A 16,383-nucleotide genomic window follows, 5' to 3' on the forward strand; every position below is an offset into this window, starting at 1 on the left:
CATAGTACCTGCAATCTCTGACCTCGTATGAGGACAGACTTTGTGAGTGGTGTAGGTGATAAATGCTTTGTGCTTAGTCGCTCAGTCGTGTCTAGCTCTTTGCGACCCCATGGGCTGTAGCCCGCCAGGTTCCTCTGTCCATGTGGGTTCTCCAAACATGACTACTGGAGTGGGTTGCCATGCTCTCCTCCAGGGGATCTTCCTAACCTAGGGATCGAACCCAGGTCTCCCACATCGCAGGCCGTTCTTTACCGTTTGAGTCACCAGGGAAGCCCCAATAGATGCTTTAGGAATGCAAAGAAGAAAGGCATCACTTTGACTCAGATTATCATGAAAGGCTTCAGGAAAGATAGGGGTTGAGCTAAGATTTGAAGAAAGATGGGCCTCAAAACGATGGGGGGGGGGGGGAGAGTGGATTATTTCAAGATATTAGAGCTAGTGATGGTCAAGGAATCTGCTTCTAGGATATCAGTATGTAGAATGATGTGTCTAAACTGAAAAAAGAGTTTGTGTAGAGACATGGCACAATTTATGCCCGGAAAAACATCCACGAGTTAGAACGAGGAGAACCTGGAATTGGGACTTTACTCCAGAGGTACTGGATGGTTCTTCACACGTGCCAATAAAATAAATGTGGCATTTAAAAAGACTTATCTGGCAGTGAGTTTGAAAGCCCTGAACTATATTTGGGAATCGGTTAAGCAAATTGCAAGGAAAGCTTGGTTTGAACGTTTGTTAAGATAGATTCAACACAGTCTGGAGCTTGATTGGATGAGAAAGAAGTCTAAGACACTGCTGAAGTTTGAACCTCCTTGACTAGGACGCTTGTGTTCAATATCACTACTCAGTGAATATAAGGAGGGAAATATTTTAAGGTAGCATTTGATTCTAGATCTAGAATTCAACTTCCTACCACCTTCTTTACCTGTGCATCAGGTAGTGTTGCTTAAATATATGGCAGCTATTTTTAGCATGTCGAAAGGAAAAGATCTGGGGCTGGTGGAAGAGAAATGGAGATTGGGGTCCACTAAGCCAAAGACAAGACAAGCTGTGCAGTTCACTTGTTTTTATTAGGCATCATTATACAGAAAGCACCGGACAAAAAACTAAGATGACCAGCATTTCCGGTCTTTAAGAAGTTTAAAATCTGGATGGAACCTGTAAGATATCCTAGTAAGAGTAAACGGCCAGTCCTCAAATCTACAAACTTCTGATCAGCGAATTCATACTCGTCCTGTAGAAGCAGTTCAAGGTCTCCGGCTGAAGAAAAGGGAAAATTAGTAGGATGTTAAATTGGGAATGAGAAACCTCTTCTTGGAGGATGTGGATTTGGGAAAGGGTATGAAGTAGTAGGCACCAGACAGTCCGAACTCGCGCTAAAACAGCTCTCAGGAACTGTGCTGCCAGAACCTTCAGAGAGCTGTAAATTTATCCGGTAACTTCCAAGTGCGCGGCTTAGGGCCAGAGAGGCTCCAAAGCCCGCCCAAGAGTCCAGCATCTCTCTCCCATTGGACAAGCTCATTTCCTCGCCTTCCTCCTCGGGGCGACTTCAGCCATCAATCACAAGGCTTGTTGCTCCACCTCTTTCCAGTGACGTAACACTTGGCACGCCTTCGCGCTCCCGCCTTCAAGCTCCCCACCAGTCGCTTCAGCTCCTTATTGGCCAGCAGAGAGGGGAGGAAAGGGTACGAGCCTTCCCTTTTGCTCTCTAAACTCCCTACTCTAGTTTCCCGGTCTCCTCATAGGCTGTCCACGTACCCATCGCCTAGAGCTGTCGCGCAGGCGTGCACTTACGCTCGCTGCTGGAGCGGCACTTCCCCTCAAGACTTCAAGAGTTACGCGTTGTGACGTAAGAGGGGCACTCCGCTAAGCCGTTTTCACTTACGATTGGCTGTGGCCGAGGTCCATCACGTAACCACGCCCCCCTCGCTCCGCCCGACCTCCCAGTTTGATAAGACCTTGCAGGAGGCCATGCCTCAACCCTTTGGGCCGCTTCGCCCTGCGATTGGTTGAGGGAGCTGGCATGCTTTCCTACCCCCCACCCCGCAACTCCTTCCCTAGCTTCCGAGAGGCTGGCCGGACCCCTCGGAAGTTGTCAGTCAATCTCTTCCCTCCCCATCCCCCCCGAGGCCCCGCCCCCGGCCTGCGCGCCCCAAACGCGCGCGCGCGCACACGCTCGCACTCCCCCTACAGCCGCCCGCCCCTCTCCTCTCCCAGCACCTTCTCAAGTTGTAGCGGCCGCTCGCCAGGGGTTCTCTGTGGGCGGCGGAAGGGCGCGTGGGGGGGGGGTTCGGACCGCTGGGCGCTTCGAGGAGCGAGTGTGTGTGTGTGTGTGCGCGCGCCCGGGGCCGGGGCAGCGGGTCACCGCCCCGGGAGATGAGGGGTCGGCGCTGACAGGGAAGAGCGCCGGCGGTGGAGACAGCAGCTCGGAGGGCCCCGCGATGGCAGCGCCTCGGGAGGAGGCTCGAGGCAGGGCGGGCTGCCCTGGCAGCGGCCACTGAGGTGCTGGCGGGCCGGCCGGCCGGGGACCCGGGCCGCCAGGGACGAGAGGCGCGTTCGACGTCCGCGCCCTCGCGCCCTCGCCTCAGTTGTCTGAACTTCGGGCTCCTGTCCACCCGCCCTCGGAACTCGGGAGTCAACAACTTCTTCACACACCACCCCCCCTCCGCCCCCGCCAGCCCCGGGGAGCTCGCCGAGCGGCGGGGACCGGGAACCTCCGGCCCTGAGATGTGGCCGTGAGGCGTCGGCGGGCGGCGAGGAGAGAGCTCGGCGGGCACCCGGGAGCGGGAGGGCGGTGCGGCCGGGGGGCACGGGGCGGAGGGGCGCGAGCTCCTCGGCGCCTCTCCCCCGCCTCCTCCTCCTGCCGCTGCCCGTTCCGTGCAAGCAGCAGCCCGAGCTGCCAAGCGCCAGGGCCGCGGAGATGTCGTCGTCGTCGCCGCCGCCGCCGCCGCCGGCGGGGGCTGCCAGCGCCGCCATCTCGGCCGCCGAGAAAGTGGACGGCTTCACCCGGAAATCGGTGCGCAAGGCGCAGAGGCAGAAGCGCTCGCAGGGCTCGTCGCAGTTCCGCTGCCAGTGCAACCAGCCGGAGCTGCACCCCTTGCCCCAACTCAAAGGTAGGTAATCTCCGAGAGCGCAGCCCGGGGAGGAACGCACGGGTTCTCCTCGGCGCCGCTGGAGTCTTTGCTTTCTCGGGGGCGGGAGGTGGGGGGTTCCTTCTGCCCACTTGGGGCTCGCGTTCCCCAAGCTTCCTTGGCGTCTTCCCACCCTCTTTATGATTTCAGACAGGTTGGATGTTAAAAGAGTCTTGCTTTTTCTTCCCCCTCACTTATCTGGGTTCACTTTAACTCTTCCCTTCTTGGAGGAGGCCAGCACCCCTCCCTCCCCACCTGCGCTCTCGGGTTCCTGCCCTTGGGATTGCAACTCTCCTCCTGAGTTCGGAGGGGTAGACTTTTTTTTTTCAATCTTCTTCCTCGAGTCTTGCCCTTCCCCATCTTGTTGTAACAACCTGTCTTACGTTCCGACCTTCACTTTTCTGAGACCTGCCTCTCTTAGCTAATCTTTTGCTTTTCCACTTAATAAGCGTCTTTGCGCACACTCTTTTACTTCCCTCTCATCTTTCCAAAGAGTCTTAGGACCAGGAATCCTAATGCGTACACCGGTTAAGAGTTACCTGCCTTCAGATTGATTTATAAAGAAAAAGCCTAAAAATCTGACCAGGGTAGTGTCTTTCTTACTGGGTCATTAGATTAAATGTTACTCTTTAGCCCAAAGAATGGGAAGATTTAAAATATTGTCTGAGAAGATACACACGGTAGAGTTGGAAAAGTATTAAGGAGTAGGTCGTGGTGCCTTGCAATGGAATGGGAACTTGGTTCGCCAAGCAGTGATTCCAGGGACTCTGTAGAGTTTGTACAGTAATTCAAATTGGTGTCCGTGCCTAATGCCTCACAGGAGAACTTGGCACTCCTTCTGGCTCACTTACTTTTCCCACTAGGTTTAGAGGATTAAAAAAAAAAGAAATTGGTTCCTGACGTTCTAGTTTATTTTTTGTGGATTACTACCTTTTAATTTTATAATCTAAGGTCTTTGCTTTTTATGAGATAGACATTGTCATGGAACAAGATGATAATGGTTCTAAACATTTGAATTTCTTTTTTTCTGCAAAAGAAACCTGATTGAAATCTAGATCATCTGTTTTGCAAGACCAGGAAATAAAGTTTCTGTTCCTAAATAGATAATGTTCAGGAGGTTTTTCGATCAATTTAAAAGAGCTCCAGCATCCAGTTCGAGGCCAGCTTGGTTCTGATTTGTCTTTAGGCCTAGGAATCCAGTCTTGGTTTGGCCAGGAGTCTATAAAGAAAACCCCAGATCAAATCACAGTTGACCTGCAGTAACTTTGGAGCCCCATTCACATCCTACACTACCCTGCTTCTTGGGGTGCTTCTAAGCATCCCACTGCCAAAATCAAACTGGCTTTTGAAAGAAAGTTTTATTTAAGATGAGTAGCCTGTGGTACTGCGTTTATCATTTGCTCTTTAGTATACAAAAATTGTTCAGACGTACATATCATAGCCTACAGTAGACCACGATGGTAGATGTTGCCAAGACTTTAATTCTTGAGTGATGTCATAGCTATAAAACAGTATTATCTTACTTGTTAGGATATTGAACTGCTATTCATGAATTTTAAATTTTAAACTTAACTAAAACATCATAGTTATTTTTACATTATTGGGTTTTTTCCCCATTAAATTGGCAAATTATTTTTGAAGGTTTGGTGCTGGTGTTAGTGTTTTCTTTCATATGTCTTTGCTTTTCAGTAAGATATTGTGGTTCTTTATATTGTTTTTTCATTTTTTATTAATTTTTATTAGAGTATAGTTGCTTTACAATATTGTGTTAGTTTCTCCTGTACAACAAAGTGAATCAATTCTACATATACTCTGTTTTTTAGATTTCCTTCCCATTTAGACCACAGAGCACTGAAAAGTCCCTGTGGGTTCTCATTATCTGTTTATTTTCTACACAGCAGTGTATATGTGGCATCCCCAGTCTCCCAGTTCATCCCACCACCCTCTTCCCTGCTTGGTGTCCGAATGTTTGTTCTCCACTTCTGTGTCTCTATTTCTGCTTTGCAAATAAGTTCATCTTATATTGCCCTTTTATATATAATTTTGTATTTAATAAAAATAATTGAATTTTAAACCTATATTGATAGTTACTTCAAGCCAGGAGATGCAACTTTAATATATTTTGCTTTTAAAAGCCTAGCAAAAATACACAGTCAGTAATCATCTAAGTTATATGGTGTGTAGTTCAACAAGTTGAAGGTGCCATTAAATGTTTTATTTATAGTATTTTGCTCACTAGTAGAGAAAAAAAATGAAATTTTAGATTTAATCTATGTGTTTCACATGAAAATACAGTATTCTTTATAAGGAAATTTATGTATTCAGGATAAATTTATGTAAATTTAATTGAGGAATAAGATTCTTACTTAGATTACCCACTGATAGGAAAAATGACTTTTACTCCAGTTGCCAAAATGCTTGAAAAGTGGTTTTTTAAAAATTCAGTTGCTTCACTTAGTACTTGGGCAGTGTGTCCTTGATACCACATGTTGTGTGCTTTTTCTGTCAGTAGTAGTTTTTTCCATTTGTGGCCTTAACAAAAACCAGTGGAAAGCCCTCTAATATGCGTATGAAAGAGAATTTTTCTTCCTTCTCTGAAATACCATCTTACAGTGGAGTGATTCAGATATTTGTGGGCATACAAGATCTTTTCAGTGTTTATACCAACCTGCTTATGTTACACTTTGTCCACATGGATCTGAGCTGGAAGGATGCCAGCTATTTTCCTCAAAGCATACGGTGGGTAAAGATTAACAAAATAATCCCATTTTTTCATCTAAAGAAGTTTATTTGTGCGAAATAACTTACTAATGGTAAAAATGGTAGAAATGTTCAGAGAAAATTCTATTTTATTAAAGAAAGTATTTTAAAAACAAGCCTTGTTTAAAAGGAGTTTTTAAAAATGAGAAACTGTTATGTAGGCCCTCAATCTGCCTTGTATAGCTTAAAAAGTTTTTTTCCAAAACACTTGAAATTTGTTACGTTAGTTCTATAAGTTCCTCTGAGAACTAAGTATGAGAAAATAAAAGTAGGGACATTCTATTAATCATTTCTCTGTATTTATATTTACATTAGTATTGTCCTCAATTTTTCTACCTTAGAATTTTCCGCTAGTAACCAACAGTTAGGAAACATTTAACTTTCAAAAAGAATAATAACCTGTTAATGGGAAGTTTTTCTGTCTGTTTAACCTGTTTTGTGTCTCTGAAAGAATTGGTTTGGTTAGAATAATAGATGTCATACAGTTATATAACAGCATTTATAAATTATTTTATACTTTTCCTTACATTTGTAAATTATAAAAATAATATCAATCATAATAAGTGAAACAGTCCAGAAAGTTGTATAATACCTAATCCCGGCTATCTGTTTCTTTTTCGCACCTACTGAGGTAATGTTGTGTGAGAATCCACTACCTTGTATTTTTACAAAAATTACATATCATTGTGTCATCCCAGCAACTCTGTGTAAGACCAATATTATTCCCAGAGGTGACTTTGAGACTTAAAGAGCTTAGTTTCAGGCCTGTGATTATTTCTCTGGATGGCAGTTGACACTGGCACCCAGGTTAAATGATTTCAGTATTTTTGCTGTTAACCTGCTTTATGAACATTTGAGCAGGATGATAATCAAGTTGGGTCATTGGGGTCAGCCCTGGGTCAAAGGTAAACATTTAATCTTTCTGAGTTGCTTTTCTTATCTGTAAAATGGGGATAAAACCTTCTATCTCCCTAGGATTGTGAAGTTTATGTGAAATAATGTAATTGGTGCCTAAAAATAGGCAAAGAATATTAGTTCCCATTCTCTTGATATTTGGAAATTCAAATTAAAAGTATTTTTTAAATGAAGGGTTCACATAAATAGTACAACTTTGCTAGTGTAAAGTATTAATTATTTATAATCAGATCTCAGATATGATTTATGTGCACTGAGGTGAAGCCATACATCAGCATAAGTGTGGATATGGAAATAGGGTAGAATGACTTTTTAAAATGTTGAATGCTATAGTTAGAAGTTTTTTTAATCAAGCAAAGAAATTGAATTAACCAGTAGAATTACACAGGTGTGCGTCTCTCATAGGAGACAGACTGTAAATGGCAAAGAACAGAATGAAACTGGTGTTGAGATTAAAGTCCCCTTCATATGAGGTAAAGAATTTCCCAAATTTCCTCGGTTTCTTGGTTGTTACATTCTTAAAAGTTGGGTCCTCCTGGAGGTATTGAGGCTTGTAATAGTGGTGTTCATTTGAAGTGTTCCCTTATCTATAGGGAACACTTTTTGTTTTTGTTGTCGTTTTTCTTGATATATGTGGTCACAAAGAGTCGGACATGACTGAGTGAACTGATGTGGTCTTTTAGGGTATCTGGTACAAGAGCACTGACATGATTCGAAATTTCCTAACTAATGACTTTTTTTGTGCTGGTGAGGAACACTACTCACTCAACTTTTAAAGTTTATAGATTTTTTTACCCAAAGTTCATTCATCTAAACCCAAAACCCATTTTAGTAATTGGGATAGCATTAAAGGAGAGTTGAAATTCACCTGAATATGTTAAAAGTGTTTCTTTACAAAGGAATATATAACATTTTAGTCATTTTACAACTATCTTCTGGAAGTATTAATAGTACCATATTTCTTCTAGTCAACTTATTTTTTAATTTTTAAAAACTTTTAGGTTAGGGTATACCTCTAGAGAAATTACTATAGTGTCATCGTTGGCCTTCACATGAAGGAAAAATGTTTCCATTTAAGTCTTAACATTTTCAGAATTCCTTTTTAGGGTCAGATTTCTTTTCCCCCCAGTTTTATTGCCACCTCTGATTCTTAATTGAACTTTGGATCCTTTTATGAAGTGCCTGTAAAGTAAGACTACAGTTAAATGTGTTTAAGTAAAATAGTGTGATCATTGGGCCAGAGTACCGTCCTGTAAATAAACTGAAATTGTCTTCCTGCATTATTGATGAGTCACAATCACTTCGGGCTGGTTGGTTAACCCTTCTGAACTTTTTACTTGTAAGAATAGTATTTTCCCTTGATACAGTCTTAAAGATGAATTAGTCTTTAATGAGTTAAAGACTTTGGATGACAAAGACAGGTTTATCAACAAAAATAATACATTTGGGAAATAATAGATTTTTGAATATTCTTTGAATTTTAACTTTTTAAAAATTGTAAAAAGCCGGGGATGGAGACTAGCTTATTTTTATTTATATATGGTTAGCAGAGTTGTCAACCCTGGCTGTGCTCTTAGAGAGTTTTAAAAAGCATCAGTGCCTGGGTCTTACCCTCAAGTGATTCTAAATAAATTGGTCTAAGGTAGGTTGCAGGCATTTGTATTTTTGAAAGCTCCCAGAATAATTCTAATGTGCAGCCAGGGTTGAGAATCACTGGTTTGACATTATCTATCTATTGATTTAATTCATTAATTGAGGCTTTGTCCTTTTCTCTAGGTACTCATGGCTCATTACCCAGCCTATTAACATTTCCTGCCCTCACTTCACCTGCTGCTATTTACTCTTCACTCTCTTAACTCTGCTGCCCCCTGTGGCTAACCAGCTGCTTTCCTGAAGGGGGAGAATGCTGTTGGATTCTGGAGTTTTAGGTGTGATCTATTGGATTTTGTTGTAGTTAGCGTAATTAAAACTCTGCTGTTATCCTTTGATACAAGGTGATCAGGTTTGTTTTAAGGTGATCAGATTTGTTCTTTTCTGTGATTTTTGGAGCTGTGGCTGAGTTGTCAAGCAGAAGTGAGAACATAGGAAAGCAGTTTGCCTAGTTTTAATCCCATCATTCAGGGTAACATCAGTTCAGTCCAGTCGCTTAGTCGTGTCCGACTCTTTGCGACCCCATGAATCGCAGCACGCCAGGCCTCCCTGTCCATCACAAACTCCGGAGTTTACTTGAACTCATGTCCATCGAGTCGGTGATGCCATCCAGCCATCTCATCCTCTGTCGTCCCCTTCTCCTCCTGCCCCAAATCCCTCCCAGCATCAGGGTCTTTTCCAGTGAGTCAACTCTTCGCATGAGGTGGCCAAAGTATTGGAGTTTCAGCTTCAGCATCAGTCCTTCCAATGAACACCCAGGGCTGATCTGCTTTAGGATGGACTGGTTGGATCTCAGGGTAACATAATCCCAACCAATTTGGAATGTAAAACTATTTACTGTATATTCACAGCATTGTTCCACCTCTTGAAAATTTAGAACTAATAACTACTGTATAAATTGACTATTCGGTGTTGAACAAATGAGATACTGTTGATCATAACTGTGTTTTTGGTAACGCCTTATATTTATTTAGCATCAAGTAATGTTTTTCTTGTGGTTGCCTTGGCAGCACATATACTAAAATTGGAACTATAGAAGATTAGCATGGCTTCTGCACAAGGATGACACATATTTGTGAAGCATTTCAGAATTTTGCAGAATAAACAGAGCATTTTGGGGGGAAAAAAAGAGAGAGAAATTTTTTCTTCAGAGGGTTTTCACATCTATCCTCTAAAATTTTTTTTTTATCCTCTAAATCGTGACCATGACCCTAGTCTTTTACTGAAGGTAGGGCAACAGGGACCTGGGGGGGCCGTTCACATTTTATAACCGTCTTTTGTCTTTGGTCTTTCTATCAGCCAGTTTGAATAATACCCGTATTTGTTGATTTGTTGTTTTGAGTCAGTGTCAGTCGTTACGTAGTGAAGTCCTCTCTCCAGAATGAGATGGTAAGATTTTTGTGAAAGCAGAAGTCATCTGTTTTCTCGTATCCTGTTATAGTACCAAAATACAGTGTTGTGTGCATAACAAGTGTGATCATGTAGATAGTCACTGTTTTGATTAAGAAATTACCTGTTAGCCCTCCCTTTACACCTTTATTCGGGGTTTTTTTTAAGTAAATTAATTTTGGATTTTTAATACCATGATAAATAGTAGATATAGTTTTGAAACAGATGATTGCTCCTGTATTTGGGGCTTTGCCAGTAACTGGTGTGACATGTAACATTATTGCTAGGGAAGGTATTGTGTAAGATCTGTGTGGAAAAGTAATACTGGGTTGACTTCCAGATGTGAACAGCTGTATATAAATACCAGATAAACTGAAATAACTGATTTCCAGTAATTTCTAAATTTAAGGTCCAGTCTTTCTTTATAAGGATGTCCTTGAGGAGATGAAAGGAACAGATTTTAAATACATAATTACTTTTAGTGCATTATTATGTAACAGGTAACCCACGTGATGTATCAAAAGAGTTTTACATGACAGACTACGTTTATGTGAAATAAGCTGTACTTGTCTGAGCAGGATATTCACTAATGAGCAGTTTCAGACCACTTTTTATGTATATGTTTTTGAACTCTTCCCTGAAGAAATTGATTCATGTGGGTTTTTGTGTGAGTAATGGTGCATTTTAGAAATCTTGCAGTTTTGATCAGATTTCTTAAAGAAATCTATTAGGATTTTCTGGTAGTTTGCTGAGTATGATAGGTTCACGTTATAAAATCCAGAGAACCTATTTCTAACTTGGGTACTGAAGGCAAGGGATTTCTTGGGCACTCACTCCTCCTACTGGAATGGTGATGCTAATTGCATTTACTGTTGACTTACTGCGCTGTTGTATCTAGTTGAGCCTTCCAGTGCTGAATGGGACCTCAGGAGTCATTCTGGTTTAGCTTTCATTGGGAAAGAGTTTTACTGTTGTTCCTTAAAAAAAAAACACACACGCATCTATGCAGGAGACCTGGGTTTGATCCCTGGTTTGGGAAGATCTCCTGGAGGAGGGCATGGCAGCCCCCTCCAGAATTCTTGCCTGGAGAATTCCCCATGGACAGAGGAGCCTGGCGAGCAACAGTCCATGGGGTCGCAAGAGTCAGACGTGACTGAGCAACGGAGCACACACGCACACGCACAAAATAAGTAGCTATCTTCTCTTCCCACCAGAAGAGACTTCTTTAAGATAGGGAGAAAAAGTATGGGGTTTTTAAGCTCTTAGATGCTCCCTCAGAATTTGCTTAGTGAGTGAGTAAACTGCACAGACAATAACTAAAAAGAATGTTATCTCTCTGAAACCAGAATTTTTTAATGACTGGACTTAACTTGTAGTAAAGGAGTATAAAATATTGACTCTGGCTTCAGAAATGATACATTTTTTCTGTTTAATTGGTCTTTGCCTTTGACTCACACTCACTGATAAAGGGGGAGAAGGAAATAGCCCCCCACTCCAGTATTGTTGCCTGGAAAATCCCATGGATGGAGGAGCCTGGTAGGCTACAGTCCATGGGGTCGCAAAGAGTCGGATACGACTGAACGACTTCACTTTCACTGATAGAGGATGTTCTAGAATTATAATTATTATCAGAAGATGATGATTATTTGAACTCATGGTTAATCCTGTGCCTTTAAATTTATAAAGTAAAAATGATGAGACAGTTTTTGTCATAAGCTCTGAATTTTGATTTAGCAAAGCTGGGTGTCTTTAAAACAATTTTCCAAACATACTTTTCTAAAGATAAATATTTGTTGAAGTCATAAGTAAAATAAAATATAACTTCTATAGGAATATATGCTTTTTTCCCACTTGCACTACCATTCTTCTTTTAATTAGCCAGAGGAAAAATATTTTGTTGGCCTGCTGTGAAACTGGAAATATGCTTTGCTTTCAAAATCTAGTACAGAAATATTTTCCTCTTTGATGTTCATAGTGCTTAAATTTTAGGTGAACCATTGTAGAGGTTAAAATTTTATTCAGTAAAGTTAATAAAACGATGAATACTTTTTCTTTTGAAATGCCTTTAGGAACTTGTGGTCTGGTGGGGTACATCTAGACATGTAAGCTGGTGGTTTCAGTTAGCGACAAGTGTTGTGATAAGAGTAAGCAGTAAAAGCCTAGGGTAGTGTCTGAGGGACCCAAGTCAGTTTTGTATGTGAGGAGAGATCAGGGAAATCTCCCTGGAGGAAGTGACAGGTAAGCTGAGACCTGAAAGGCTAGATGTGTTAGACCAAGACAGATGGGTTCTAAGAGGCCTGCCAAGGACAACGTGGGCATCCTTAGAGGTAAGTAAGTGGCTGTGATGTAATTCATCTCTTTGCATGCTCATGGGCTGTGGCCATGGGATTCTCCAGGCAAGAATACTGAAGGGGGTTGCCATGCCCTCCTCCAAGGGATCTTCCTGACCCAGGGATTGAACCCTGGTCTCCCGCGTTGCAAATGGGTTCTTTACCATCTGAGCTACCAGGGAAGCCTGTGACTTTGATAAGGAATATTAAAATAGGGAACTGGCTAGAGAAGAGATTGGAGCAACATGTAGGATCTAGGTAACAGCCTTGATGCTGTGTCCTGCAGTTATTCCTGACAGTAGTGTGAAGAATGTATTGGGAGATGACAGTGAAGAATCCTAGTTAATGCTGGCACAGTAACACAAGCAAGAGGTAATGGTCTCCTTGTCTAAGTGGGGATGAGTGGTATCACAGCAGGGACTTGGAAAGAGGAAAAATCAATGATGATACATTCCTGACTTGGGCAGCTAGTTGTCTGGCAGCAGTTTACTGAAAGGGAAAAAGAGTAGAAGATCATATGTGGGAGAAGATAGTGGTTCTACACGTGGGACAGGTTGAACTACCTGTGGAAATAGAAGTGAAGAGTCAAGTAGGAAATTAGATATTTGGATCTGGAGCTAAGTAGAAAGAGCTGCGCTAGGAATCAGCATTTAGAAAGTTTAGATTAAAGATGATTTTTGAAGAGATGCAAGTAGAAGCAACTGCCTACTGAAAATGTATAGACCAAGAAAAGGGCAAAGAATATCATCATTTCGATGATGATCAGAAGAAAAGGAGCAACAGCTTGAGTGGAAGATAGGAGAGAGTAGGGACAGGAGAGAGTAGGGACAAGGTGGTCAAAGGAAGAAAATGTTTTTAAATAGGGGTGGGGCTAGCAGCAGTCAGAAGAGCTGCTGACAGGTCAAATATATAAGAACTGAAAAGCTTTCGTGAGTTTGGTAGTCTTCAGGCATCACTGGTGACTCGAGATGCGTTTCAGAGGGTTGATGATCTTGAAACCAGAGTTCTCTAAGGTGGGGAGTGAATGGAAATGGAGAGCCAAGTCAGTAAGTATGGGCATCTCTTTTAAGAAGCTTGACAATTAAAAAAAGTATCACTCAAACTGCTGGGTGGAGAATGGATTGTAGCAGAACTAGATTTTTAGAAAGAGGACCAGTCAAGAGTTTGTTTTAATAGGCTAGATGAGATATGATATGGCTAGGGCTGGGGAGGTAGCAGTAAAGATGGAGAAAGAGAGATGTGTTCAAAGTACAGCTAAGCTGGGATCTGTCAATGAACTGTATAGAGGAGATGGACAGACAAAGGTAGGAGTCAGAGATGTTTCCCAGGTGTTTTAGCTTGGACAGCTAGCTGAGTGCATAGGTCTACCACCACTGAGAAGGAATACATTAGAAAAAGAACCAGGTAAAGAGGAAAAATTCAGAGTTATAATTTAGACAATTCTTAGTTTGAGATGTCTTTTGGAAACCTAGGTATAAATATAAAATAGACTTTTGGATGTGTGAATCACAAGAGTGCCCATTGGTAATTTCTGTAACTTCTAAATATGAATTAAAAGATGTTGAGATTATTTATTAGAAAATGTTAGTAGTTTGAGATGTTGACCACTATATCTTTTGGCCAAAATGGGATTATCTAGCCCCATTGAGTGCAATGTCTCTACAAGACATCGTATAGTGGTAAGATATTTTTTATATATGTGGCAAATAGATGGGGAAACAGTGGAAACAGTGGCTGACTTTGTTTTTATGGGCTCCAAAATCACTGCAGATGGTGATTGCAGCCATGAAATTAAAAGACGCTTACTCTTTGGAAGGAAAGTTATGACCAACCTAGACAGCATTTTAAAAAGCAGAGACATTACTTTGCCAACAAAGGTCCGTCTAGTCAAGGCTGTGGTTTTTCCAGTGGTCATGTATGGATGTGAGAGTTGGACTATAAAGAAAGCTGAGCACCGAAGAATTGATGCTTTTGAACTGTGGTGTTGGAGAAGACTCTTGAGAGTCTCTTGGACTGCAAGGAGATTCAACCAGTCCATCCTAAAGGAGATCAGTCCTGAATATTCATTGGAAGGACTGATGTTGAAGCTGAAGCTCCAATACTTTGGCCACCTGATGTGAAGACTGACTCATTTGAAAAGACCCTGATGCTGGGAAAGATTGAGGGCAGGAGAAGAAGGGGATGACAGAAGATGAGATGGTTGAATGGCATCACAGACTCAATGGACATGGGTTTGGGTGGACTCTGGGAGTTGGTGATGGACAGGGAGGCATGGCGTGCTGCGGCTCATGGGTTCGCAGAGTCGGACATGACTGAGCGACTGAATTGAACTGATCACAAAATACGATGGGATAGGTGCATGAATAGAGTAAGTTACTTAATTGACTGTTTTCTGCCTTTAGACTAGAAGTTAAATACTTTAGGACCTAAGATCCATAACTTCCTTCCCAGTATTTAGGCAGTTAGTGCTTGGTTTTAATATTTATTGAGTGAAATATTGAAGCAAATGCTATTAATTGATTTAAAGAAAAACACCATTTTGTGCCATGCAGTAATTTATAATTTTATAATGATTTATAATGAAGTGATAGTTTACATACAGCTCCAAATTGAGCATTTTGTTGATGAAGAAACCAAAACATATAGGTTATATTCTTGTGCAAGTCATTTATAACTTCATCTTCTCAATTAATTCCTCCTCTTTAATGTGAAACTGAAGATATGTATTGTCTGCAGTAAAGCAAAATTAGCACTTTATTTTTTATTTTTTAGCACTTTATGTTCTAACCGTGCAAAGGAGAAATAGTTGAAAGCCTTACAAGAAAGATACTGATATCTTACAGTACCTGGGCAGGTAGGCCAGTACTGAACATAGATTTATCCAATACCCTGTAAAGCAAAAGATCTTTACGTCTTAAATTCTTCTGGTATAAAAATGCTTTGTTGATTTTCTTTGCAGGTCTTCCTTTTAGCACAGTTCTTCCATTTTTTAAGTAACGTGAAGTTTTTCTGTAGAAGAAATTGGAGAGTATCTGTTTTATGAATGAGTACTGAGAAGCAAGATGAAGTGAACTTTTAAATCGGTTAGCACATTTGTGTCAGCTAGATTTATAATTTGGTGTGTCTACTCAGTTAAAAGTTATAATCTGTAATTAGCAGCGTTGAGGAATTATGGAATTGTTATGGGATATCACAAACTGATTAGATTCTGTCCACTTATTTTTTCCTCTCTGTTCCCTGCTACACATGCTATGTACAAATAGTTTTTGAAAAAATTTTTTTTACCTGTGACCATTTTAACATTGTACTTTCTAATCATTATTTCCCAATTCAAGGAAGGAAAATAAATTGGAGTCAGATAACTGAGGCTTGAATATAATAAAAGTCAGTTGGGCCAATTCATCTTATCACTTGACTGCTATTATTCTCCTTCTAAATTCCCCCCAAAAACTGAAATTAGACAATATGTCATCTCATTAAGTAGTTATCTACATATATTTGTGCTCCCAGACTAAATTTGAATCCGAAGTGGAAATAAAGTAGCAAATGTAACAGTGAAATATTTTTAAGGTGCATTTAATTTTCACAGTTGTATTTTCTTCATAGGAAATTTCTATGATTCATGTAAGAGAGGTTAAAAAATAACCCAGCTTTTATCTACTTACCAGATACCTAGGCACTGATTTTGGTACTTCATAAAGTTTGATAATTCTGTTTTTGATTTATACCACCTGGTAAGCTTACACATAACATATCTTAATATTTTGAGAACTGCTTTAAAAAAACATCTAGAAAAGTAGTTTCTCCTGTGGAATAAGAATGACTATTTTAGGATACAATACTTGCAATGAGTCATGAGTAATCTCAGTTTTCATGGTTTTCTAAAATAAACTCATTTAAAGACTGTGCAATGAGAAATATCATATTCTTAACTTCCCTATTTCTTGTATAATGGCTTTATTATTTTTGTATAAACTTACAGACTTACTCTTAAAAAAACAAGCCAAAAGAGAATCTTAAAAGAAGAAAGTAAAAATCCCCAGCCAGAAGAAACTTCTAAAATTTTGAGCATCTTCTTAGATTTTCCTATTAGTGAGATCATATAATGTATGCTGTTCTATAATTCATTACTTTGACTTTAATAAAATATTATAAATAGCACATTTCTGAAACAAAAAATGAAATCTATAATTGTTTCTGAATATATT

At 40.8% G+C, this 16,383-nt stretch overlaps 1 protein-coding gene, 1 long non-coding RNA gene and 1 pseudogene across 4 annotated transcripts in view; 2 read left to right on the forward strand and 1 right to left on the reverse strand.

Moving 5' to 3' along the window:
- Window positions 1-1,051: 1,051 nt before the first annotated feature.
- On the reverse strand, window positions 1,052-2,077 carry LOC110145613 (uncharacterized). 2 transcript variants are annotated; one of them, XR_002316263.2, is made up of 2 exons: window positions 1,759-2,077; window positions 1,052-1,260 (listed from the first exon to the last, which is right to left on the reverse strand). It is a non-coding gene; the product is annotated as an uncharacterized lncRNA (long non-coding RNA). The 2 variants fall into 2 exon arrangements; XR_002316262.2 differs by having other exon boundaries at window positions 1,358-2,077.
- Window positions 2,078-2,185: 108 nt separating this feature from the next.
- The window catches only part of PPP2R5A (protein phosphatase 2 regulatory subunit B'alpha), a 69,904-nt gene continuing 55,706 nt past the window's right edge, over window positions 2,186-16,383 (forward strand). Inside the window, exon 1 of one of the 2 annotated variants that reach the window (XM_020906012.2) lies at window positions 2,186-3,113. In XM_020906012.2, coding sequence (XP_020761671.2) covers window positions 2,921-3,113 — 193 coding nt within the window. In that variant the 5' untranslated portion in view covers window positions 2,186-2,920. Of the gene's footprint in view, window positions 3,114-5,827; window positions 5,871-16,383 lie in introns of those variants that run through there. The other variant, XM_070473908.1, reaches the window with a different exon arrangement.
- Window positions 9,451-9,551, forward strand: LOC139037565 (U6 spliceosomal RNA; annotated as a pseudogene).

Source organism: Odocoileus virginianus, chromosome 11, assembly GCF_023699985.2.
Source record: "Odocoileus virginianus isolate 20LAN1187 ecotype Illinois chromosome 11, Ovbor_1.2, whole genome shotgun sequence".
NCBI classification, from domain to species: Eukaryota; Metazoa; Chordata; class Mammalia; order Artiodactyla; family Cervidae; genus Odocoileus; species Odocoileus virginianus.